This window comes from Columba livia, chromosome 6 (genome assembly GCF_036013475.1).
Source record: "Columba livia isolate bColLiv1 breed racing homer chromosome 6, bColLiv1.pat.W.v2, whole genome shotgun sequence".
In the NCBI taxonomy this organism is placed as follows: domain Eukaryota; kingdom Metazoa; phylum Chordata; class Aves; order Columbiformes; family Columbidae; genus Columba; species Columba livia.
Genome location: NC_088607.1, coordinates 35,947,362 through 35,974,055, shown reverse-complemented (window position 1 = coordinate 35,974,055; position 26,694 = coordinate 35,947,362). Strand labels below are relative to the sequence as shown.

Genomic DNA, 26,694 nt, shown 5'->3' with positions numbered 1-26,694 from the left:
CACATTAAGTAACTTGGAAGGCTAATTCAAGCCAAAGCCCAAAACCCTCCAGGCAGAAATAACACATATTACTCACCGCACGCTCCGTACTGAGCAAAGGGAAAACCGACACAACGCCAAGGGAGGCTGTGGTGTTCTTGCAGCCTTTCTGCTCCGCTCGTGCCCTTTGTCTTCCCCCAGGCTCACCAGGGCCCTTCCACAGCTGCTGCTCATCCAGATAACGAGCACCGAGTGCCTTGGACCCCCAATGCAGGAAAGGAGCCCTGTGGGCCAGGTGGGACTTGTCCCTCCAAACCCACCGCCCTCCATCTGCCCTTCTCTACCCAGCTGGGTTTGCTCCGAGAAAAGCTGCTAAAGGGACACAAAAGGGCAACAAGGCACAGCAGAAGGGAGTCCAGCACATTACTCCTTGTTAATTTTATTTATTTAAAAAAAACCCAATTCCCTTAATGCATTAGCTAAGTTCTTCATTGGTTTAATCTGCATCCGAAACGTTTGTGGATTTTTGCGATAAAACACTGAAAGTTTGGAAAAGGTTTACTAAACATCAAACGCATCACATTGCACAGATAAATAAAGTGATGGTAGACGTAATTCTGGAAGTAATATCAAAGTCCCTTCCTTGTTGGTGCTGGAAAAGCTTCCCCAGCTGGCAACCTCCTCCGCTGCACTTTCCTGATGCACATTCACATCTGGCTTTTCTGCAGCCACCACCCTGGCATAACCACATCACAACAACACCACCGCGTACAAACCAAGCTCCTACCCGCGTGCAACCGCTGCCACGTGTGCAGATTCGACGCCACAAAGAGATTTCCTAAAGCACAACGTTAATATTAATGGCGTATTCAAAGAGGTGATTATTTTTTATTGCCACGCTGCAGTAGGCATGTCAGTTTGAGGGAAATGAAATGCTGATATGATCTCTGAAAAAGAAAGTTGTATATTATATATTATGCTATACATCTATATGGAGTAAACAACGCTAATTACTTCTTTTTTCATTTAGCGGTATTAAATAATGACCCATTTCTGTTTAACCCTGGCAAGCCATGTGTAAAGCAACCCTGTACCGAGCAGTCTGGCATTGGTCTGTACTCAGGGACTGATTTATGATCACCTTCTTTCCAGCTCACACTTGCAACACAAACCACTCCACAATCCCAAAGGCAGTTTTAAAATGGGAACAAACAGCCAGTTTAACATCACAGGTCAAACATCCTTCAAGAGGCCATTTACCTCAGTAATGACTCAAAGGCTGCCATTCAAAGGGCAGAGATACTTAGAAACTAAATACTTGCTTACAGAAAGCCTGAGAGAATCCCCAGCGCCGCCTCAGCCTTGTCTGAAAAGCCCTTGTGCATCCAGACAAGGAAGGATTCATAGAAGTAAATCATCTGCCTGCACAGCAACTGCAGAAACTCCGTCCTGCGAGGCCTCTCCGCCGGCGGCGACTGCTGAGCCAGCGTGAAATAAGTGACATTACAGCATCTCCTGCCTCTTTCCCCTTGGGAGCTTGTCCTGACAGCCGGGGAAGAGCCAGCTGGCCATTCCGCACACTGTTACTGACAGAGGAACATGCAAACGCCAGCTAACGAAACGCAGATACAAATGCCTTCACACCTCTAAGGCTAAAAGGGAGAACAGAGCCGCCCTCCAACCCAAACACCCTCTTTTCCCACAGTAAACAGATAGAGATCTGAGTGTACTATAACCGTAACCACAAAACCGGCCAGGCTGTGTTCAGTCCAACACTGCAGCTTCATGAGGGATGCCTCGTGAAAGAAAGAGTTCTTTACCAAAAAATGCTCTCAAAGAAACCAAGGCAAAAAGAATAATTCATGGTGGCCCTAAAGCTCAGAAAACATGAGTCGTTTTCCACTTGCTTGACTGTGGAATGGGCAAAATGTAAAGAAACGTGCATTTCAACTTCCCACTGTACAAACACATGTGAGACGCTTATCTTATCTGGATTTATAAAACAAGAAGAGAGCCAGAAATGTTTGAGGCTCAACCTCTGCTCAGCTCACCGCAAGCACGTTGTTACGATGCTGGCGGCGTATCCATTTCACCCCAGCAGTCCACCGGGTTGATCCATTACTGACAGTCATTCCATGTTCTTTTTCTAAACTAGGATAATCTTCACATAAATACAGTAAGATAAGACGTTGGAAAGTCTGGATCTTCAACTTCATATTCCAAAAAAATCAGTTTGAACAAATTCTAAACAAGAACTGCCCCCAGAGGTTTCAGCCTCCTGAAAAACCTCCCAGTTGTTCACCAAGAATGAGAGTGGAAGTAGCAATTCTCTCCTAAAATTATTAGTGAGTGGGATAAGTCAACCACCGATGCTCTAAAACATCATCACTTTGGGTTTGGGATTTTTTTTTTTTTGCAATTTCACATGCATTGGTTTACAGCTTTTTTCTAAAATTAAAAATTAGCAAAATGTAGAAATAGAATCACAGAATCCCAGAATGTCAGGGATCGGAAGGGACCTGGAAAGCTCATGCAGTGCAATCCCCCCATGGAGCAGGAACACCCAGATGAGGTTACACAGGAAGGTGTCCAGGCGGGTTGGAATGTCTGCACAGAAGGAGACTCCACAACCTCCCTGGGCAGCCTGGGCCAGGCTCTGCCACCCTCACCGGGAACAAGTTTCTTCTCAAATTTAAGTGGAACCTTTTGTGTTCCAGTTTGTACCCATTACCCCTTGTCCTGTCACCGGTTGTCACTGAAAAGAGCCTGGCTCCATCCTCCTGACACTCACCCTTTATATATCTGTAAACATGAATGAGTCCCCCCTCAGTGTCCTCTTGTCCAGCTCCAGAGCCCCAGCTCCCTCAGCCTTTCCTCACACGGGAGATGCTCCACTCCCTTCAGCATCTTGGTGGCTGCGCTGGACTCTCTCCAGCAGTTCCCTGTCCTGCTGGAACTGAGGGGCCACAACTGGACACAATATTCCAGGTGTGGTCTCCCCAGGGCAGAGCAGAGGGGCAGGAGAACCTCTCTGACCTACTGACCACCCCCTTCTAACCCACCCCAGGTACCATAGGCCTTCCTGGCCACAAGGGCCCAGTGCTGGCTCATGGTAGTACCCAGTATGCCAAGACAGATTATGGTTCATGCCATTTTGGACATTTTATAGCACTATATACTCTGTTTGGGTTTGTTTTTTTAAAACTTGGTAGAAAACAGCAGAAAAAGGAGAGGACAAGGAGAACACAGACGTCACTGAATCATCACCATTGAAGGCTCTGGAGCTTCAAGTCAGCACATTATATAAAATTAAACTCCCCAGCCACTGGTACTTAGCCTTTTCAGCACAGAAAGCATTAGTCACAGTCAGTGGCTCTACAGAGAGGGACGGCACCTCAGAAACACCACAACGAGCGCTAGAATGACTGATGTACAAGGTGAGACTGTACCTCCTTAGATGTGCACCCCTTTGAAGATACAAGGGAGGACGCACCCCAAATTCAGCAGCAACGGGACTGCCAGCGTCACAGGGGCTGGAAGGAGCTCTCGGCGATAACAAGAGATGACGTTCAGTCGACTAAATAGGTCACAAGGAGCATTCAGGGCTTGTTTCAGAGACCCAAAAGCAATGTTCGTTTAAGCAGCAGCCCACACGCAATAGTTGTATTTTCTCCTGCAGGATGCAGGGAGACTCCCCATCTCGTGACAGATGAAGCTTCTCCAAAGGGACAACGTCCTGTACCCCACAGAAAGGACCAGACACTGGATTATAACTCTGAAAACTAATGCTAACATACATACATACAGTCCAGGCTGCAACGTAAAGGTGTCTCTGATAAAACCTCTTGCCCTACTTACAGCTGAGGAATTCAACTAATAAGAGAAGAGGAAACAAGCAGCTTTTAGTAGGAAAGGAGCGTCACATTGCTAGTCACATGTTTTATTCAACTTATCATTATTATTTATTAAACAAATTATTCTAATTTCTACCTGAGTATTACCTACAAGTAAATACTCTTCAGGAACACGAGCTAAAGCTGACAGAACAGCAGCTCATTTGCTCTGTTCACAGGAAGGCATCACAAAGGCTTATCTTCCCATCTCCTTCAGGACACAAGGGTTAACGTACCACGTTCAACCTTTGAGCTTCATAATTCAATCCTAATTACTGTGTAGAGGGAAAGGGACTTAATGGCTGCTCAGAGCTGTGGGTAGAAAAGCAGCAAGTGTCTACTCAGAAACTGGTTATTCTTCTCCTACCTGCAAAAGCCACATCACAATTAAGCCCATAAACAGCAATTATAACCGCTAAAAGGTAAGATGTTTTACATCGAGTCGTGTAGGGTTACTCTCCTTCAAGAGCAACTAATAGCCCCACAGTATCTCAGTCATATTATTCTCATAGCAAGGATGAGGAAAAAAAGCCCTATAGCCAGTAAAAAAAATGTTTAGCAGTGTAAATACACTATTAAGTAAAGGGGGAAAGTAACATTGCAGCAACAGAACTAGAAAGACCAAGTGGTAGGTAAGAACAGCATCTTTGCACCAAAGTTACCAGACCATAAATCAGGAATATAAAAGAAGACACTGAAGTGCTTTGATGTGCCATCAAATTTCTGCACTTATAGTAATAACACTGATAGATTGCAAAGTGGAATATGAATAGATGACCATAGTCCAACTGCATTCTATTCTTCATCTATTTGTTTTCCACCCATCGTTTTTCACGTTCTGCCTGGAACTCTTCTCCTCTAGCCTGGAAAACAACTCGCGTCCCAGGGACTCACATTTATTTATACGGATCAGCAAGTTATCAAGTTGACTTTCAATGTTGCTCAACTTGAACTTCATTAACTGATTTTCAGAAAAGATCAAGTTATTATACTTACAATGGCCTATAATATTTTTCCGTTCGGCAATGAATTCTGTAGATATTTTCCCCGGTGAGAGCTGGCAGGATTTTACATTCAGGTAATATACAATAAATCCCAACGTCTCTACTGAGAAATTGCACAGATTTCCAGTGCTTATCTTATGTTTATGTACCAGCTCTTCACGCATCTCAACCAGCCCCCAGTAGAAGCCGAGGGGCTCAGCAAAATACCATTGCAGCAGGAGAGAAGACACTGTAACAATGACAACAAATACCTCTTTCCTTTTATTTTAACTAGTTATATTTATTCAGACAACAGACAAGTTAGAGCTCTTCATTTGTAGAAGCTTCAGGCTGGAAAGCCTGCTAACAAGGATGGGGAAAGCCTCGTAATTCAGTGATTACCACGACTGACAATTAATATTGAGGTGCAAGCTTCATCCCAGCGCAGAAATCAAGCCAGAGCCGGAGAGCGGAAGCTGTAAACACAACTCAAAATGCAAATCATAATCGCTTTAGATTAAATGAGTTTCATGCGTATTATTAATATTTGTGGTGCTGGCAAACCAGGCAACAATCAGAGGGGGCTTTGCATGCGTGTCAGTGGGAAGGAGACAAGGGCTGATGTACTTTTTAGGCAAGGCAACTCAGTAGGGACAGACGGGAGTACTGATGTGCATCCCCGGCGAGATGCGGGTTTGCCCGGTTCCATCAGACACCCATGCAGTGTCTGTGCACTCCAGGGTGCCTCAGCACTACCAGAGCAATTCGGCTTTCCTCCTGCAAGCCACGTATTTCCACGTTCCCGCGGCGGTAAGAAAACATGTAAGTGTTGATGAGTCAGAATCCTGCTTGAAGCATCACCAGCTCTAACCTGTGGCTAGAAAAAATGCATCCTGAAGGAGGCAAATACAACTCTGTGCTGCCACCAAACCTGTTCATTAACAAGTTCGGGTACATAGTGGATTCCACCTCATGCAGAAATCCATGCAAATTGTATAAATGCTGCCTTGAAAAGTACTGTGGCCCTTCAACGTTGTAACAAACAGCCCTCTATGGTGCACTCTATTACATAAAAAGTCAGGTTAATCGTAGTAGTTTGGCTTTACGAGTGATGCCAAATCTCCTAAAGGAAAGTAAAAGCGTGGATGTTTTTACCTCTTCCGAGTACAAACTTCAAAGACTGAGTTGAGAACTTAATTACATCTGACTGACTACAATGACAAACAATTCCTTAGGAGAACAGAGCGCTTGTTTTAAATCCAGAAAGCAACACTGTTCTAAGCTCAGGTGTTCTCGTCTGTTCCTCTTCACTGATAGTGAGACACCCAGTTCCTAACCTTGAGACTGTATTGCACTGGAGTCTGATTATTTTTCAGCACAAGACAAAGCAAGAAAAAGCCTGAATCTCTCATCTGAGCCACCAAGAGCAGCTTTTACTTCCACGCTTGCCCAAGAAGTAGGTCATGAAACCTGCACCTCCACCAAACTCACTGCCCTAGATCCAAAGCCCTCAGAGCTCTGCTCAAAGCAGAGCTGCGCGCTACCAGCACAGACAGAGCAGCATGTCCTGCAACACATATTATGGCAATGGCATTGTCCGCACAAAGAAATGCTATATGCACGATGCTATAATTACAAGCAGACATTGAGGACAAGAAAAGGAGTTGCTATGTAGAAAAAAAACCCTGAATGGCATACAGGAACAGCCAAGAGAAGCAACCCACCTTTGGAGAAAGATAAACAACATCTGTTCAAAATGCTATTTACAAAACAACTCATTTCACCAGCGCCTGTGTGGTACTAAAGCTTTTCTCCAAGTCCTTTCTTGCGGCATCCTTGCCAACGGAGGAGACCATATCCGCATAGGCTCATATCCTGCCCTCCTCATTCCAGCTAAATAATGAAGAGGAGTACTTTGTGAAACTGTTTGTTTAGAATGACTCTCTTGAGCATTAAATGCCAAAAGGAAATATGAAATGGTCACTCCTACACACAGGAGTGACTAGCTGATTCAAAATTGTGATTTATTTTTAATGGGTACGTGTGCAAATCTGAGTCATGTTCTTTATCTTTTGATAAAATTATTCTGAAGATCAAATTCCTGCTGGGCACCATCACTCTATTCAGCTTTTTGGTGAGAGAAATCTGTGGCTTTTTGGCTTCAAACCAAAGCTCTGGTTTGGACCATCGGCTGCTTGTTCCTGAGCAACGGGACTCACATCACCCCGCCAAGCAACCAGGAGCGGACGTTTCTATCATGTAATGGTTTCTCCCTTCAGCACCACTTTTCCTGGCATCTAAAAAACAAGGTCCATGTCAAGACTGACTGGAAATGTTTCAAAACCCCTCTCCTTTCAGAGCCTCACCTCATCTGTCTGACAAGGAAATCTGGTGAATAACACAGCACTGTAATGTGCTTTCGAGGGGTGCAAGAAGTCCCAGCAACAACCTTTTTAAATGGCGAAAAAAAGCTCTGTTAATGAAAAAGCTTTCAGGGACAAAACTGCTCCCTCCAAGGAGCAAAGATATCTGCTATTAACCAACCTTTGCTGCCATCCAGAGACCTGGACAGGCTGGAGAGCTGGGCAAGGAAAAATTTAATGAAATAGAACAAGGGCAAGTGTAGAGTCTTAAATCTGGGAAGGAACAACCCCAGGTTCCAGTGTAAGTTGGGGAATGGCCTATTAGAGAGCAGTGTAGGGGAAAGGGACCTGGAGGTCCTAGGGACAGCAGGGTGACCATGAGCCAGCACTGTGCCCTTGTGGCCAGGAAGGCCAGTGGTACCTGGGGTGGGTTAGAAGGTCAGTAGGTCAGAGAGGTTCTCCTGCCCCTCTGCTCTGCCCTGGGGAGACCACACCTGGAATATTGTGTCCAGTTGTGGCCCCTCAGTTCCAGCAGGACAGGGAACTGCTGGAGAGAGTCCAGCGCAGCCACCAAGATGCTGAAGGGAGTGGAGCATCTCCCGTGTGAGGAAAGGCTGAGGGAGCTGGGGCTCTGGAGCTGGACAAGAGGACACTGAGGGGGGACTCATTAATGTTTACAGATATATAAAGGGGGAGTGTCAGGAGGATGGAGCCAGGCTCTTCTCGGTGACAACCAGTGATAGGACAAAGGGCAATGGGTTCAAACTGGAACACAAAAGGTTCCACTTAAATATGAGAATAAACTTCTTCTTGGTGAGGGTGGCAGAGCCTGGCCCAGGCTGCCCAGGGGGTTGTGAAGTCTCCTTCTGTGCAGACATTCCAACCCGCCTGGACACCTTCCTGTGTAACCTCATCTGGGTGTTCCTGCTCCATGGGGGGATTGCACTGGGTGAGCTTTCCAGGTCCCTTCCAACCCCTCACATTCTGGCATTCTGTGATTATCTTGCAGTGGGCAGGTTGTGAGACAGGACCTTCAACCTCACATGATGCTGCAGCCAATGCGGAGTGTGGATATTCACATAACACTCCTGCTGCCTTTACCTTCCTGGAAACAGTCTCAAGGAACATGCCCTCTGCTTCCTCAGTCCTGCATGACCCATGGCACCAACCAGAGCCTGAACGAAAACCAAATAACACTCCGTTTTAAGTTTTCTGGGCAGTTCATAAAGCACAAGAGCGGCTTATCTGGAGCTTCCAACACAAAGAGAAAATTCTTTAATACATCCCTTTAACTCAGAGGAGAGTATTTGGAGCTTGTTTACTACCAATATACATTGCTCGTAATGCGTCTTCCATCTTCAGACAGAGACTAGATTTGGTTCTTTTGACTGCCTTACACCCAAGTCCAAGAGGAGAATCCTACTCTCCTCTTAAATTCAATACCCCCAAACTCAGGAAACCACACAGCGCTGCCCTAGCGTAATTAGCAGATCTACTAAATATTTAGACAACGGAATTTCTGTTGTCACTGCCTTAGAAACAAGTCCCTTGACAAGGGGAATAGCCGTGCAGCAAGCAGCACTCCCACAGGAGCTCCTGGAGCGGCAGATGCTGTTGTACATCACCAACACGCCTCGCTCCGTCATCCCATCAAACGCTCAGCTCCCTCTTTCCCCTCTGCAGGAAGCCAAGAGGATTTCCCAAGTCACATGATAAATTAGGGCATTTCATTCCAAAAAAGGAACCGTTTCTTTCCACCCCTGGGAAATCTCCACTTTTTGCAGTTCACTGTTATTTCAGGGAAAAAATTCCTCTACCTCCCATCTATCCCCCACAGGAGAATCTCTGCAATGTCTCAGATGGTTCGCAATTAATCTAAATGACTTTTAAAAGGTTACCGCTGCATCGCATATTGACCGTGTCTGAGTTTTGTCTAGAACCAGAAAACAATGAATGGGATACAATAAATCAATTTGTTCTCAGTGGTAAGCATTACGTACATAATGACAATAATCACACAGGGAAAAGTTCTATACCAAAACATCCTCCAGACCCAGCTATTGCTTTCTAATGTACAACGTGAAAAACACTTGTGCTGTTTGGACAGCCCATTTTCCCTTTAAATCTCTGTTTTTCAGAGTAGTATTTAAAATTGTCACTTTTGGAGTTCCTTTGCCAGGCTGAAAACTCATATCACTTCAGTCCCAACACCTAAGAAAAATGACTTGTGTAAATTATGAAGATCTTTTTTTAAATGGTTTAAGTGGAGAGAGTAAGTCTATTTCCTCCAACAATAATCTGTCACAGCTCATGTCTTTAATTTCGAGACATACCTTAGAGTCCACTATTCTGATTAAATTTCACAACCTGCATTCTGGCTGATGAGCATCCATTTGCTATTCATCCTATAGATTTCAGCTGCAAACCAAAAAGAACGCAGCAGCATTAGAAGTCATTTTGGGCAAAAGAAAACGAGAGCTTAAGACGACAATGACCGTGACTTAATGAGGGGTTTTACAGTCCGTAAGTCAGGTAGGGGTGTGGATGAAGGAAACCATGTAGAGGAGCAGATGATGAGGAATAAACGGTCCCGGTTCAGCAGATACCACCAATTCAGTGAGCAAGCCCATATGTCAAGGGAGCAGCTCCTGCTCATCGGCAGCTCTACCTTTTGCAAATTGTTGATAAAGCCATGAATTTACACAGACCACATGTTGGGTTTTAACCAAATGGTTCTTAATGTTGCTCTTCCAGCCATTTCCAAAACATACAAGTCTCAAACGTAGAAAGAAGCCATGTCCACTACTACATTTAGGGAACGCATTTCTCCTTACCAAGGCACGGTAATAATTGACGTGAGCTCATCCAACTAAACTCACTATGCTGCTTAAGGAAACATGACATTCTCATAGCAAAATAAAACAAGCAAGCTCTGCCTAGCTCAGTGCTTTCCAAGGTAGTACAGTGACACAGAATGGAGGAAACACACAGCAACTTCAGCCTCTTCTCCAGCAACTAGCCTAGAAAATTGGAAAATGAGCTGGAAATTCCCCTGACAACCTGGAAGGAAACGATGCTGTTTGCAGACCCTACAGTCACCTCGCTGAGGAGCTGCCTGGTGAGCTTCCCCACCTGAAATCGCACACGCGTTGATCCAAGAAATGCGGTTCTTTTGCATTCCCCCTTCCAACCCGTGTATGCCAAGTAACCGGAGTGAAATCCTCCAACCAAGGCGTCCTCAGCCACCTCGACACCGCACAGCGAGCGGCTCTGTGCCGTCCCCATCCGGCGCTGCGCTCCCGTGTCCCCAGCTCCCGCACAGATCCAGAGCAACAAATCCCACTCCGAGGGACGTTGAAAAGCCACGGTTTACTGCTTTCATCTGGAAAACATTCTCCCTCGCCCCATTTCTACAACCTCACACCACTATGAGTCCACATCAGCTTCAGATAAGGGAAAGCGCAGCAAGCTACGGACGTATCTCAGGACCTGTGCAACGAAAGCAAGCAAAATTGTTACCATAGCTTTATTCCAAAATCCTCTCAAAACAGCCATACATTCCAGAAAGCTTCCCCTAAACTCTGTCAAACTTCTTAGGCTACGACCTCCGAGTGAACTGCTTTATTCCCAGCAGGCTGCAGGACTGACCATCACCCAGAGGGTGTTTTGTGGTCGTTGCTCCTCGGGAGATGCTTCCTAAGTAATCCATCCAAGTGATATTTGAGTTTTAATTGTCCCGATAAGCAGTTTTGGACATGTGACAGTTTCCTGGGCACAGGGCAGTCCCTCCCGGGGAAGGCAACATAAGCAAGTTGCTGAAACAAGCTTGTTCGCCGTGGTTTTTCCCCCCTCTCCTGCTTATGCAAGTTGTTCTACATTTCCTAATTCCTTAAGAGCTGCCAAGAATGCAGAAAAAGATAGTGGACAGGCTTCGTATTTTACAGGAGACATAAGCGATAGCCCATAGGCTTGTCCTACTAGAAAATAATTCCACATCACATTCAAGTGCTAAATATTTTCATCTTCATTAAAGTGACATCTCATTTTGATGATCAATCGAGACCTTAAAAACAGGAAGAAAACCCTTTGCCAAAACTTTAATAGAAAAGGGCCAAGTCATTTTCTTTTCTTCATTAAATACCCAAGGACAAGAGAGTCCTTAAAGCTCGATCGCTCCATTCGCCCTCAAAAAGCAGGTGCTGAAACACGATGAACACATCAGCAATATCACAGGCGGTCTCTCACCCTGAGAGAGGGATCAGAAATGTTTCTCCATGATGAGCAGAGAGCACCGAGTTTCACCCAGCAAAGTCTATCAGGGATGGTTCCTCATCCCACAGGAGCAGAAAGCAGCAGCTGGGATCTCGGAAGAGCATCACCAGACGACACTGCAAACGCTCAATAAGTAACAAAATCAATTTACAAAGAATAATTCAGTCACCCAAAATCTAAAACCATTTCTACACTGACCCACAAACGGGAGTATAATTTAAATTACAGATCCGCGCCATCTCAACGCTATTTTATAGAATGGCAAACAAGTGACTCACAGCACAAATCTGAAATGAAGTCATAAAAGTTACATTTTACTCTCAAGACGGGGTGGGACCAAATCTCACAGAGTTTCATCTTTAAGATTAGACTAAAAACAGCTTAAGAAAATTAACAACTTTATTTTTCTTTGTCACATTAGACTCTGGTAAGGAGACTTAGACCCATCCTGTCCAAATGCAGCTGAGAAACACTCCCCATAGGGAAGAAAAGTTGTCCTGAAACTCTTACTTTAATGACCTCACCAAGTCTAATTTCCCTCCCCATCACAATCCCTACATACAAAGTCTTCATTATTCCCACAGTTATAAATACAATAATTCCATGAGTTATAAATACAAAAGCTAGCATCATCAAATAATTGTCAGAAAACCCATCCATATCTACTCCTTTGTGCACCGCGCTCCTCTTTCACATACAGAGAGCCCCAGAATGATGCTTTCTGAACACTACCAAGTAAAGGCTTTTTGTATTCATTGAATGAGCAGGCACATCAAAAGCTGCAAAATGCCCCTTGAGAGAATATTTTAGCCACCTGCATACATCAAGAAGTACTTGCTGGTCATTCTAAGTTTTTGTTTATGGAAAAAAGAAATCCAAGGGCTTCCTTGACATTTTAAGTGTTCTGCTGGGTTGGTGTTTTCTCATATTGCAGGTCAAGCCGCATCCCATCTTGATTTCCAGAGCGACAGCAGAATCATGTCCTCGTGGCCTGCAGCACGTGTGTCACCGCTCCTATGGACGTCCCAGACCGGGAAACACTGAAGGTCAGTGTAGGCAACACGTGCAGCCAAAAATCCATCGAGAACAACCGTTTTATGCCCCTTTGAACCACCGCACAGCCACCAGTTCTTTGGCTTTTTAATCACTCATTTGAAAATCACCATCAGCCGTACGCAAGGGCAGGAGAATGGGAGCTTGGTTAATTAAAGCACTCGGCCAGTTTCCAGCAAAAATACAGACTCCACACCAAAACGTTCTTCCAAGTCGGGCCATCCTCACAGCCCATCACTGCCGCTAACTGAGCTTTGTGAGCCCCAAGCTTCACCTCTTTAAATTGATTTGTTTCAAGAGATGGGCAACAGTAGAGCAATAAACTGTTGCTTGTGCCAGCAAGGGCTTGAGGTGGTTATGGGGACCCACCAGGGAAATTATTACCGCAGCACTAAGAAACAGTCTCTGGAAGTTGATGCTGCAACAGTTTCAGCCATTGCATGGTGAAAAAAATATAAGAAATTAGCACGGAATACACATTGTATCTATGCCAAGTAAAGCGCCCATACAGCACGATGTCCATGGCATCTTCCTGCCAAAGTTTCTCACCTCCCAGGACACCTTTCCTTGGCACAGAGCCCTCTCCTCTTCGCAGAGTCCACACTCCACAGCACCCTTAATACAGGGCTACCCGCACCAAACTCCTGACCCGCACCACGGGCTGATCGACACACGTAATCCTGGTCCTCACCCGGAGCAGAGATAAAATCCTGCAGGGTGCCCGATACCTACTCGAAATTTGGCTGCGGCTCAATTAGGTTCAGTTTTTCCTCTTTAGGCTTCAAAGTTGTCGCTACGAGTCATTATTCCTGATTTACGCAGAATTGCCGGGATTAACTACCATAGGAACGCCACATACAGCCAAGTTCTTGATTTTCTACAGGTATTTTTTCCAGATCTCTACCTGCTGATCCAACACAATCATGCATTAAGAAACACAATAACAAGAGCCTCTAAACTTTGCCGGATGAAAGCCGTGAAGCTTAGGCATTCAACACACAAAAGCAGAGCAAAAATAGTCCTTTGCCTACCACCGTATCTTTGAAAAACATCTATAGCTTACTCCTATAAGGAAGTTTCCTCTGAGAAATATCCACTTGAATTCTCTCTCCGCACTCCTTTGAGGCAAGCTGCCTAACAGGAAGAGAAGGGCAATTTTTGTATTAAGCACCAGAAATTACTGGAGGCCAATGGCTTTAATTAGCAGGCAGCACTGTGATTTATGGCTGCTGTGCTTCCCACCAGTTTAGAACCTAGCAAACACCACTAAACTGAGAAATACCACCTGAGCGCCCACCAAGCACTCAGCTCCATCCCAGTTCCACTCTTGTTCCTTACGAAACCCGTGCACAGGACTGCATGTTTGCGACCTCCTCGTGCTTCTCCATCCTTTGCCACACTTTGTGCGTAGCTGGCCTATAGAAAAAGAAACCGCACACAATACTTACTTTTCCACCTCCTCTTGCCTGCTGATAGTGACTTCTGGCATTTCTGGTCTTCCACCAGCATGAGTTACCTTGGTCTGGTTAAACAAACTGCCTCTCTCACCTCCCACCTTCAGATAAGCCCTCGCAGCAGTGCATCAGCTCTCCACAGCTCCCTCCCGACGAGGATGCACACACAGCACTGATTTAAAACAAAACCCAATACTATCAAGGTTTCGCTTTATGAGCTATTCAGCCGTACTCATCACCACAGCTGCAGCCATGCCCCCGACACGACAACCCCTCAGCCTCCTCTCGCCGTTTTCCCGCTGCATGTGTGCTCGCTGACTCTCCTCTACAAGGTTTCTTCCACTCTCGTGAATGTTTAAGCAAGACTGGGAGAGATCCAACCTTTGCTGCCTCTGCTCTAAGTCCATTTATTCAGCTCTATAATTTTCTTCCAACAGCACGGATGCTCCAGCCCCACTTACTACCTGGTTATGCCAAGCAGCTCTCTCCTCGCCCTTCGCAGTCATCCTGCAAGGAACAACATCATCACTTTCAACAGGGAAATTCACAGATATCAGCAAACACTTCCTCCAGCCTGCTTCTTCCTATTGCAAGATCAATAAGTTAATTTCCCATTGAAATTTTCTGCATCCTCCTCCCAAGATCTCTCGCCCAGCAATACCGTTCAGCTAGGACAGAACGTGAAGACTCGCGGGGTTCTCCATAACCCACTTCCACACGCTGATGCCACTGACCTTTCCCAAGTCTCTCGGCTTTCAAAGCTTTTACAAAAGCCGCAAATGCTTCATTCAAGCCGTACATCTCCCAACATGACTGTATTCCCATCCGAACCAAGTACTTAAGAGTTTGGACCTTCTTGCCCTCTCTACTGTTGGATGTTATCACCACCTCACTCTTTACACATCTGGAAGGGTTTGTTTGTTTGTTTTAAAGCCCTGTCCTCTCCAAGCATATTTTATATCCCTTTCAAAAGAACTCATCCATAAGACCATTTAGCATTTCCACCCTATTTCAAGAAAGCCCATGTAATTTATCACCTCTGCTAGAAACCAGCCATCCTGAGAAGTAACAGAGTATAGAATGTATTGTACTAAAAACCATACTGCACAGACATACCTTATATAGTCACTCTATTAATTACACCTATATTATTCAAACTTTCCCTATCTATTTTCCAATATAATCTACAGGCTCAGGAAGCTTATGCAGTTCAGCCCTATCACCGAGTAGGATCAATTCTTCATCAGCCATAACTGATTGATGCAAATCTAAACTGTCCTAACCACCTCCAATAATGAAGATTGAACATCCCTCCTGGGAAATAATTCAGCATTTCACTACTCACCGTCAGTATAACGACTCCCAGCAGCTAACCAAATCCCTCTTCTCACACTGTACACCCATTACTTCTTCTCCTGTCTAACACAGATTTTCTGTTTTTCTGCTTCCTCTTTGCAGCAACCTCCTTTTGATTTTCTCTTCAGTATGAAGAGCTCCAGCTCCTGCAATTTCTCCTCTGAGATCATTTATTTGGCAGCCCTTGGGTTTCTACTCTCTCCCACCAGGCTACATAGTTTCACAAGTGCAGCATGACCGAGAGGATAACTTCTATTTTCTGGGAGTAGATAAATAGGAACAGTACAGATGCTGTCAAGAGGAGTAGTTAGGATAGTGGGTACCAACCTGATCTGTCCAAGCTTTCACTTGCTTGCTAGTTTCACACAGACACTTCACCATTCAACACCTACTAAACCAACTTGCATACAACCTCCCTATTGAAAAAGAAGAAAACCGCCCAAACTAATCACAGCAAGACCACAAGTGGCCAACAGCCAAGCTGACAAAAATCAAACAGCATAACCCAACCAGTACGGCACGTAGAAGAACTTTCTAAGCATCAGTGCACGGGACACACACAAAATCCTTCTTTCTTGAAGGAAACAGCAGGATTTTCACGTGGTCACACTTGGGCCACATGCACTCGGCTCAGGCCACGGCAGCAGCGAGGTACCCCAGGCAAACAGAAGAGATGTGAGATACTTTTTAATGGTTGTTTTTAATCTTCTTGCGCATTTACTGTCACACTTCGCCTGATTAGTGAAATCAAGCACGAATTGGAATCTCTGTTAAATTAATCACAAAGGTCAATCTAAATTTAGATAAATAATTTATTATTTTCTGGGCCAGACATGGCTTAAAAGCAACAACTTAAACAATAATTACAACAGCTGAAAAGGCTGTTCCACACCTGCCCAGAATGCAGAGCACTGGTGGCCTCGCTTGCCAGGCTGGTATTTACAAAGTCCGAAGTCAAACGCTGCAGAAATCGCACTTCACACATGCGAATGACCACACTGCAAATATGGGACTGATACCACCGAGACACTCGATACGGACAGAACCTCTGGCGTCCCCTCGCTGAGAAAACATACCGACACTGTCAGAAACACTACCGGCACCCTGGAGATACAAGGAGCAAACACTTATTTGCTTTTTAAACAGCACCCTCAGGACCCAGCATTACATCTGCTGTTCCAAGGAAGCTCAGAGCGCTGCTCCATCACCTCATTAATAGATATTTTGGTGGCTTTCGGTAGTTTCATGATCAGTTGCTTCAGCCAAACAACAAGTGAGCGACAGGTGCACACCTCCGACGGCAGCTTTTTTATAGCCGGCGATAAAACAGATTGTGGCAAAAGCTAGAAGAATATCCCACGATTACATGCTGTTCCCTTAGTTTAAAAAGAAAAAAAAACCCAACCTCCCGGTATTTTTAGCAAATCTCTCGAGCTCCAAGACGCAAGCTGCTGCCTTTACGGGTTTTTTTTTCCCTTTAAGACACATAGTAAGCAACGCGTGTGCTGCCAGTCCGCTGGCAAAGCCATTAAACGTGCTCCTTCTGCGGGGGAAGCAACAAAAACCAGCTTTTTTTGGACACACGTGTCTCCCCGCAGCGAACACACCAACCTCGGAGCTGACCCCGGGACCCCCCGGCGCCGCTCCCCGGGCTGACCTTGATGGGGGGGCGGTCAAAACAAGTGGGAAATTGTTTTTAAAAAGGTGAAGATGCGCTGGGCACTCGCTGCCGCCCGTCCCGGTGCTGTCCCTCCGACCCCCCCCCCCCAAACGCCGGGAGCTGCCACCTCCCCCGACCCCCCCGCGGGCTCTCGGCGGCCCCAGGCGCCACCTGGCGGCCGCGCCCCGCCGGGACCCGACCCCCGCCCCGGGAGCCCGTCGCCGGTACCGCGGGCTGCGCCGGGCCGCTCCCGCGCCCTCCGGAGAGCGGAGGAATGCGCTGGCGGGACGCGGGGGCAGCCGCTCGTTCCCGGGGCGGAGCGGCGGCGGGAGGGAGGGCCGGGGAGCAGCCCGCTGGCGGAGCGGGGCCGGGGGCTCGGCTGCCGCCGCTCCGCCCCGCTCAAGTTTCGCCCGGTGACGGCGCTAAGAATAACACACAGCTGCCCGGGGCCGGGCCGGGGGCCGCCGCCTCCCGGGGAACGAGGGGGAGCCGGAGCTCCCCCCCGCGCCTCCCCCGCCGCTTGTGCCGGCACCGCGCCCGCCTCAGCCGGCCGCCGCCTGAAGGGCACGGCTCCCGCCACACTCACCGTCCTGTGTCGCTGCTGCTGGCGGCGCCGCCCCAGCGCCGGGAAGCAACCGGCCGCCGTCAGCGCGGCGGGGCGGCGGCAGAGGAGGAGCGGCAGCGATCTGCCCGCCGTGGCCGCCATCGCGCCGGAGCCCCCTCACGCTGCTGCGGCGGCGGCGGCCGTTGCTGCTGCCGCCCGGGCGGAGGGTGAGGGGAGGGAGGGACAGGGAGCGGCGGGGCGGAGCCGACCGGCGACGCTGGCCAATCGGAGCGCGCCCTTCGCCGGCCCGGGACTTGTCAAGCCCGGGCGGAGCAGCCAATCGACGCCGCGAGGGTGCCCTGTCCGGAGAGGCGATTGGCCGTTGCCTTCCCTCCCCTGCAAGCGGTGGGCGGGGCCGCGCTCGGGCTAGAGGGCAGGGAAAGTCCTCAGCAAGGGGCGCCGAGGGGCGGGGCCGTCCACGAGGGGCGGGGCCAGGTCGGGGTGCGGGTAGAAGATGGGGTGCGCCAAGGAGGGGGACACGGGGAAGAGGGTGCAGGGTGACAGGGTGCAGCAAGGAAGTCTGCAAAGGTGCCGCTATGGCCCTGGGGATGCATCATGGCACGGGGGTTTGGGGTACCGGGCCAAACTGGCATCCCCCTCACCCCCCTCACTAGTTTTGATGAATGGTATATGAAGCAGGTGAGCAAAAATAAATATATATATATATATTACAGAGAGAGGGATGTACATGCATATGTGGTGGGCTGGGCCAACAGTATCTGGGCTACATAAGTAATATGTGCTCAGTTGTTTCTTGAAAGGTGATTTACTCAGATTATTTTCCTTAGAAAAGACTTTTCTGTTCTGTCTGGGAGTTGTTACAATACTGCCAGCAGCTCCTTTTTAATTCCTGGGAAGGAATAGTCCAGAAGAGAAATGAGCCCGTTGCTTTTTATCCTGGAAGTAGCCCCAGAATTGCTCATTAGAAAATGGAGCTTTAAAAAATATTAATGCACAAGCAGTTCCCATGTGCAGTGATACCATCACAGCTGTGACAGAAATGAAGTGCTTTGGCTTAAAAGTAGCTGGGATCCTGCAGTATTATGATTATTTTTCGAAGTGGAGGAGCCTGAGTGCTCGCTGTGTGGAGCAATCGGGACGCACCTTCTCCTGGGAGGGTGCTCAGGAATGGAGAGTCACTGGAAATTAATGGGGAGAAAACTGTGGCGAGGCTGGAGGTTGCCGAAAACATCAGGAACACATGGGCTGAGACACTCCGGCTATTATTTACCACCCCTGTTTGTCACAGAGACCTCCTGAACACACAGAGGGAAGCATGATGGAGTGATGGGGTGGCACTTCAGGCATCACCCACACCATCACAACACACCAGTGCCCTCCTCCTTCCATCCCCACCTCTCTCCAGCGCTGCCTTCCCCAAATACTGCCTTCACATCTGCTCAGACACTGAGGGGCTTCTTCACAGCTTTTCCCCAAGCAATGTCAATTTGGAACCACACAGCTTGTCCCTGAGCAATCCTCTTCATTTCTGGCTGGGCTTTCCTGCAGGGATGGTTCTTCCTTCCTTCCTTCACTGGCTGGGAAAACATGGTTTAAGCCATAAAAACTCAACTGTGTCCCTTTGGAAGGATTTACCCACGGTCTTTCCAGCGTGGCTTGTTTAGCACTTCAATAGTAACTGGCTTTTCCTTGCAAGATGAAAGAGACCTATTGCAACAGCTGCTTTGAGCTCCACTGCTCAGATCAGATCAAACCCTTGCTCAGCCCCTGCTCGTTGTATTTCCCTCTTCTTCCACGCTGAATATTGACAGCAGGATTAAAAAAAAAAGGCTTTAAAATAGGGATTTTGTAGATTGCAGCCCTCTGTGATGACCCCTGTAGTTTTCACACCGCAAGATGCTCCTGGGGCACATCTGGACCAAAGAGCCGCCTCGTGGACCACAGCCAGGGTGTCCCTCTCTGGGGACATCAGCCACTCCCCAGCACGGATTTAAAGCTTCAAAATGGCAAAACTGGCATTAATGCAGCCCAGAGGAGATGGAAAAGGGAGATCAGAAAGGCAGGAAAGGGGAGGAAGGGAGTTCCCAGCATGGGGAAGGTCCCAGGGAGGGCAGAGGATGCAACCCCAGTAACATTTTGGGGCAGAGCCACCTCTGCAAGCCATAAACTACCCAACCCAGCACTTCTTTTTGGCTGGGTGAGCAGAGACATGTTAAGGATAAGGCCATGGTGCCCTCTCCATGGGTTTTCCTGCGTGGACTCAGTGCTGGCAGCTCCAAGGGAGGGCAGGGATGGGGAAAACCAACAGACCCTGGGCTGCCATATCTGCCCCAACTACTCCTCCAGCCATTCACACCTTCAGATATTTATTTCTGTTTAAAGAGGAGCTAGAAGTGTCCACCTGAAGCCATACTTTAGGCAGAGCTTAAACATCTCCAGGGAGTATTTGACAGAGGTGGGGGAAGATGGGCTGCGAGCAAAGGCCGAGGGCAGCAGGAAGGCCAATAATTCATTAACAAACCCTTGCTGAGCATGTGGGCACTCATTACAATGCATAGAAATGGGAATTAAACGTGAGCCCTGAGATCAATACCTCGTGCAATCAAAGGAGCCAGCAGGGAATGGCTTCTCAAGAGTGCAGGGGGCGAAAAGGGTGAGAATATTGGCACCAAAATGAAACCCTGTCTTCTGAGGTCAAATAGCTCCTGGTACCCTGCTAGAAGCATCTTCCACTCTTGGAAAACCTTGATAATAAAATGTATTTAACAAGGCTTTTTCCTGGTGCTTATAATTACAGCTGGCTGAATATTGGAAAGCTGTTCCTGAGAAGAATTGATGGGGAAAAGCACACCAGCGCTTGCAATTAATATTATTGCTGTGCGAAGGGCTGAAGTGGAAAGCTAAAGCCTCCGAACCTCCATCAACCATCCCAACTGCTGACAGAGGCACAGATGCGGTCCTTCTGCAAATAAAATACTGATTGAAGAGAAAGTGAGTGTGCAACGGGCCATGAGCAAGCAAAACACTTTGGCCCAGACCTCAGCAAGCCCCAAAGTGCTTGGATTAACTAAGATGACTAGAAACAAACAAAAAAAGACCCCAAAATCATCTCTTAGTCTGTGGGCTCATGGCTTTCTTTGTGTTATTTAAATTTATGATTTACCTTATTTTATTCCTGTAGATGTCTGGGGCTGCGATACTTGCAAAGCCCCACACATGGTGGTCAATGCACATGCAAAATCCTGCAGGTGCAACCAAGGTGGGTGGATGAGGAAATTCAGGTGGATACCAGGTCCAAGCATATCTTATCACCTTTTATTTAGAAGAAAGGTTGGTGCTTTCAGACTAACACAGATAACAGCAGAGCCGGGAGATCAGGGGACAGAGTCTGCCTGCCGGTAGAGGAACGGCACTGGCCATTTCCATAAGCTGAGCACCGCAACAGCTGCTCGTGGAGCAATAAGATGTGATGGGGAAACCCCCCTGGGCTGGGCAGGACGGTGGTCCCTGTCCCCTTGCAGAACTTCCAAAATAAACCCCGAATTACCCAAACACGCCAGCGTTTGCTTGCTGTGGCGTGTTCTCCTCCCATCTTTCAGGGTCTGATGTCTCCATCAGTAATGGCCAGAGCTCCACATGCTGCTGCACCCCAACCCCTCCAAGTCTCTTTTGCATCACGTTAAACCCTACCAAACGCTTCGTCCTACAAATCCCTGCAGCGTCGTCTCTGCAGGAGGGCAGTGGTGGGGCTCCCCATGATCCAGCAGCCTCCTGTGTTCCTGAAGAGCAATCGCTGTCTATTTATGCCTCCTGAAAATGTGTTTTTTAATGGGGGTTCATTAAAGCCTGAAGGGAGCCAAACTAAGAGGCGTATGGAAGCAACTAAAATTAAAATACCTAAAATTAGCCTCCCCAGCAGTGAATCCTCCCTCTGATCTGGATGCCAAGGTACACATGACCCAGGCGTGCCTTTCTCATTTTCCCTTCCTGCTGCCATCCCATTCCTGAGGTGCTGGGCACAGCCCCAGGACCCGACATGCCTGCCCGTGACCCCAGGAACATAATATCCCTCGGCTGGTTTTGCCAGGATCCCTCCCTTGCTTCAAAAATCAGCCTTGGAGTTTAAATTTTGGGACTTCCCCATCTGAGCAAGGGCTAAAGAAAATGATGTTCCCCTGGTGCTGCAGGATTCATTTGGGATGGGGAATCCCGGGCATCGCTCTGTCCTGGGAGAACAACGCTTATTCTCCCAAATCCCGGTCGATGGTGACCCTGGGCCACATTTATTTTCGAGGTGTCACATTTCCTTCCCAGCTCCTTTGTCATCCAAAAAGGCCCCTTTCAGGTGAGGTGTTGAGGCACACACTTTCTTTATGGTTAAATGCATGAGATTAGTTGAAATCACAGCGTTGCTGGGCTGGCGTGGTGCCCTTGGTGCTGCTTTCCTCTCCCATAAATTGTGCATGGGAAGGTTTGTTGTGTACCGGATCCAGGGAATGCAGGATGGATGCTGCACCCAGGATCCAGGCATCTTCGTGTTCTTTGGTAGAAGATGAAACCACGCTGGGGAGTGTTTCCACATGGAAATGTGCTGCACCTGTAATTTTCCTCCCTCTCCCTCTCTTTCTGTCTCTCTCCCTCTCCTTTTATCTTTTCCTTCCTTCCTTCCTCCCTCCCTCCCTTCATCCCTCCCTTCGTCCCTCCCTTCCTTTTTTCCTCCTTCCTTCCTTCCTTCCCTCCCTCCCTCCTTCCCTCCTTCCTCCCTATTTTCTTCCTTCCTTCCTCCCTCCCTTCCTCCCTCCCCTCCTTTCTTCCTCCTTCCTTTCTTCCTTCCCTTCTTCCTTCCTTCCCTCCTTCCCTCCTTCCTCCCTATCTTCTTCCTTCCCTTCCTTCCTTCCTTCATATCTTCTTCCTTCCCTTCCTTCCTTCCTTCCTTCCTTCCTTCCTTCCTTCCTTCCTTCCTTCCTTCCTTCCTTCCTTCCTTCCTCTCTTTCTCTCTCTCTCTCTTTCTTTTTCTTTCTCTCTCTTTCTTTCTTATCTCTCTCTTTTTTCTCTCTCTCTTTCTTCCTCCTCTCCCATCTTTCCTCTTGTTCCTTTCCCCTCCGACGACGCTTTTCTCACCCAAGTTCCCCGTCCATGTGTTCCAGGGTCAGGCAGCCCCATCCATTCGGGGTGAAGCGCTGCAGGCACATGAAGGACATGCAGCAGCAGGGCACAAATATATTTATTTTGTATCTTGATTCAAGAGGAGTTTCCTACCTGTGGGCATCATCCTGAGCCCTTCCCAGGACCTCCCCAGTTTGTTGTTTTGGGAGGTGTCAGGCTGGCAGCTCAGTGGAAATATCTCCCCCAGCGCTTTGTAAATATTATGGTCAACAGAGAAGATAAACCCTCCCATGAAGATAAATTCAATATCAGAGGGAGGAAAGCCAGGCCGAAATAGGCAGACATGGTTAATAGTGCATAGCCAGGCTTGCGGGCACAGCTGGGAGGGTGAGGGATAGTTATGACAGGCCATGTTTGCGCTTTAGTTGCTAATTCGGGTCACCCAGCATTGTCAGCTCTCCTCGCCGCCGCGCTGGACCCTGCACAATTACCTGCTCACGAGCCACATTCCTCATGAGAGCATCCCTTTGGTTTTTAAAGCGAGTTGTCATCAGAAACACAGGGGATTGCTCAGCCACATGTGCCAGGAGGAAAACAAAACAGCCTAGAGAAAGCAGTTCAGTTCATCCACTGCCAAGGCACTTGCACTTTAGGGCATCACACTGGAAAAAAATGAAGTTTTCTGCATTTCTACAGTGACAGAAAAGCTCCTTTTCCTCCTCGTGCCGGGTTTCTGGATCTCACAGAAGGTTTTTCGGTGCTGAGGGCACCTCCATCGCCCGTCGCTCCCGATATGAACGTGGGTGAGCGGGGAGCCCCTCCAGTGTGTGAAGCATTTGCCGGGATGGAGAGAATTACCTATTGCAGAAATAAAAATGGGGAGACTTAACAGCGTATGGCAAAAATGGCCAAGGCCTTGCACCCCCTTAGACGCTATAGGCAGCTGCCTTAGCCCCCTGGTGCCTTAAACCTACACATACGTACCTCAGGCCCTGCATATAGACCCTGCAAACGCTGTGTATAGAGCCTTTCAGGCCCTGGATTTCTAGGCTTCTCAGACCTTACATATATGCACTCCTGAGACCCTTTTTAGGAGCTATATATAATCCCCTGAGACCCCTTTCAGGAGCTATATATAAGCCCCTGAGAGCCTTGTATATAACAGTCCCTTCCAGACCTGTAGATGGGCTCCTCATACCCTACACACAAGCTTTTCAGGACCTACAATATAAGCCCCTGAGACCCTGTATCTAGGTCTTTTGAGCGCTATATACAAGCCCTATACAGCACCTATACAAATGCTGTATATATACAACAGCAAATACATGCATCGCAGGACCTATACACATAGGTCCCTCAGGCCCTACACACAGCACTTTCAGGACCTGTAAAGCAGACCCTGAGACCCTACACACGGGGCTTCCAGGACAACTATAGACCCAGAACAACTATAAACGCCGCCCGGGAGTCACAGAGGCCCCGCCCCTCCCGCTCGTAGACCCCGCCCCAGACCCCGCCCTCTCGCCATAAACCACGCCCCCACCGCGCAGACCGCGCCCCCTCCCGCCTCAGCCCCCGCCCCGGCCCCGCCCCTTCCCGTCCTGCCACAGCCCGCGGAAGCGCGGCCGGGGCCTGTGTTCCCTCAGGTGGGGTCGGTGGCGGCGGCGGGGCCGAGCTGAGGTGAGCGCGGCCGGGGGCGGCGTAACGGAACAGAACAGAATACAATAAAACAAAACAAAACAGCATAGGGGGCACAGCCGGGCGCGGTCCTTCCGCTCCGCCCCTCCCCTCCCCGGCGGGAGCGGGCTGAGGGGCGCAGGCCCGGGGGCTGAGGGGAGTCCTCCTTGTGGTGCCTGGGCCTGCAAGGAGCGTTTTGGGTTCGAGTTGCTACTCCCGCGCTTGGTTTATTGTTGTTGTTTCCTATGGCATTGCCGGGGCTGGGGGAGTTACCGCTGTGTGTTACCGCCGACGTCGAAACGGTTTTTCTTTAATAGTGGTTTGTTAAACAGCTTTAACTTCACTGAACGACCCAACTGCGCGTAACGCGCGGTTTGTCTGTGGAAAAAGGGTGAATTCGGGTTAATAAATTGCTGAGGGTGTGGAAAAGCCCGTTCTTTATCGTGACGGGACCGAGAAATACCGTGTTTACTTTCGGTTTAACGAGCTGCGCGGGAAAGACAATAAATGTGAATGTGTTTAGTGGGGTCTGGTGACTGGTACTGGGGGGGCCAAACAAGGCAGGATTTTTGGAGGCTTTCTCCTCTAGAAACACACTTGAATTAAAGGCCTGGCTGTTTTAATCAGCTGCATGACCATTTTTTCCCCCTCCTGGCTTTATTTGGTGGGCAGTATGAGGTGTGAGCAGTGAAATGCAGAGCGTGCCTGCCAGAAGGGAGGCTGTGCGAACCACAGAGTTATAATCTTTTGTTATGTTTCCTTCTTGTTTTTTAGAACACGGCCCTGCAACTGCTGAGAAATAATCCCCAGTTCCTGACCCACAAGCTGAGGGTGAATACGTTTGTGCTACAGGTAAGGGTGGCTGCTGGGCGATGCAACTTGCAGCATGCTGCTCTTAGGTACCTTTAACTCTCCTGAACTAATAATGTGTCTGATATTTACCCTTAAATCTGCCCTGTTTGGAATTACTCTTGTTCTGAAGCATTCACCCCCAATTTTTCCTAAAGCTGTAGGAAAACGAGTTGCCTTTCTGTAGTTGTGTTGACGTCCCTGTTGGAAGGAGGAGTGAAGCAGGTGTGGGAGTGAGCTGTGAGGAAAGTCCGCTGTCTGGGCATTAGTTGCACCAATTTCATTATATGTCAAAAAAAAAACACCCAAACCCAATGCAACTCACTATTTTTATGCATTCAGTAAAAACTTATTTGAACATAAGGAGGTGTCTTGAAAAGAAAAACAAAACCAACAACCATACAACAAAAACTAATTGAAGATGCTTAAACTGTGTACATTTGTTCATCTGGAGCAGCAAAGCGTTTCTTGGCCAGCCCTGAGGTATGAGGTGAATGTGTTTTAGCATCGTTGCTGCCCACTTCTCTGGGACTCTGGAGGGGGTCGTGGTGGGCACCAGCTTCTTTAGCCAATATAGATGCTGCCAGAAGAGGGCATGGAGGGTCCTGTGGCTTATAACCATCCTTTTAGAGTTTCTGGTGTTCAGTAGTATGTAAGAAAAAGTATAATGTGCATATCTTAAGCTAATGTAACCCCTTTTCTTTGTTTATTTATTGAAGTGGCCTGTTCTCTAAATGACCCATTTTCTGCAGAAGCTTTTGTGGTATACATTATGCTTCCCGAACTAAAGAAGTTTGAAATTCGTACTCTGGAGGAAAAAGAATGGTGTGCCCTGCTTACATCATTAATATTTGCCTACTGGGGGATCTCTGTGGCTCTCTGTGCTTTTTTAGTCCTTGTGTAACTTCTGTCTATGGGTTCATGTTGTGCCTCTTGGGCTGAGAAGTGAAGTTCCCGGGTAACCTCGTGGTAGCGTTTTCAGAGAGAGATTGTGCTGTTTTCCTCGGGTGGTTTAACAGGATAAACTGCAAGACTTGCAAATCATTTGAAGTCTCAGAAGGGCTTTGAAGCAGTTTCCCGTAAGCATTACATTTTTCAGGTGGTATTTGAAGGAGCCATCAGCTGTCTTTAGATCTAGAATGTGGAAACAACTGTTTTTGCATTTCTTGAGGAAAATAAATTCTGTAGCAAGCATGTTGGGTTTATTATAAAGACGCATTGCTGCGTGCTGTTCTTTTTTGCTGCAGTAACACTTCTTCAAATGGATTGAGCTGGGCTGTGGAAATACTTGTTTTATTCTTCCCTAGTTCCAGGGGCCTTGCTGGTGCACAGTATTTTAACACAGTGCAGTTCAGTAGGAATGGGGATGCTTGTGAACAACAATAAAAAAATCATAATTGTTAATTACTTCCAGCTGGGACATTGTGTTGGTGAAAAACCATTTTGGTGTAAGTTTGATGCTGTTAGAGATCATTCAGTAGGAA

General features: G+C 47.8%; 2 protein-coding genes across 3 annotated transcripts in view; one reads left to right on the top strand and one right to left on the bottom strand.

Moving 5' to 3' along the window:
• The window catches only part of MCU (mitochondrial calcium uniporter), a 94,195-nt gene extending 76,388 nt beyond the window's left edge, over positions 1-17,807 (bottom strand). Inside the window, exon 1 of the mRNA XM_065068107.1 lies at positions 17,600-17,807. Coding sequence (XP_064924179.1) covers positions 17,600-17,719 — 120 coding nt within the window. The 5' untranslated portion in view covers positions 17,720-17,807. The remainder of the gene's footprint in view (positions 1-17,599) is intronic.
• Positions 17,808-24,229: 6,422 nt separating this feature from the next.
• Positions 24,230-26,694, top strand: part of MICU1 (mitochondrial calcium uptake 1) — a 98,998-nt gene continuing 96,533 nt past the window's right edge. For both annotated transcript variants that reach the window (XM_065068094.1, XM_065068093.1), the window contains exons 1-2: positions 24,230-24,364; positions 25,136-25,213. The gene's annotated coding sequence lies outside the window, so the exon portion shown is untranslated. The remainder of the gene's footprint in view (positions 24,365-25,135; positions 25,214-26,694) is intronic.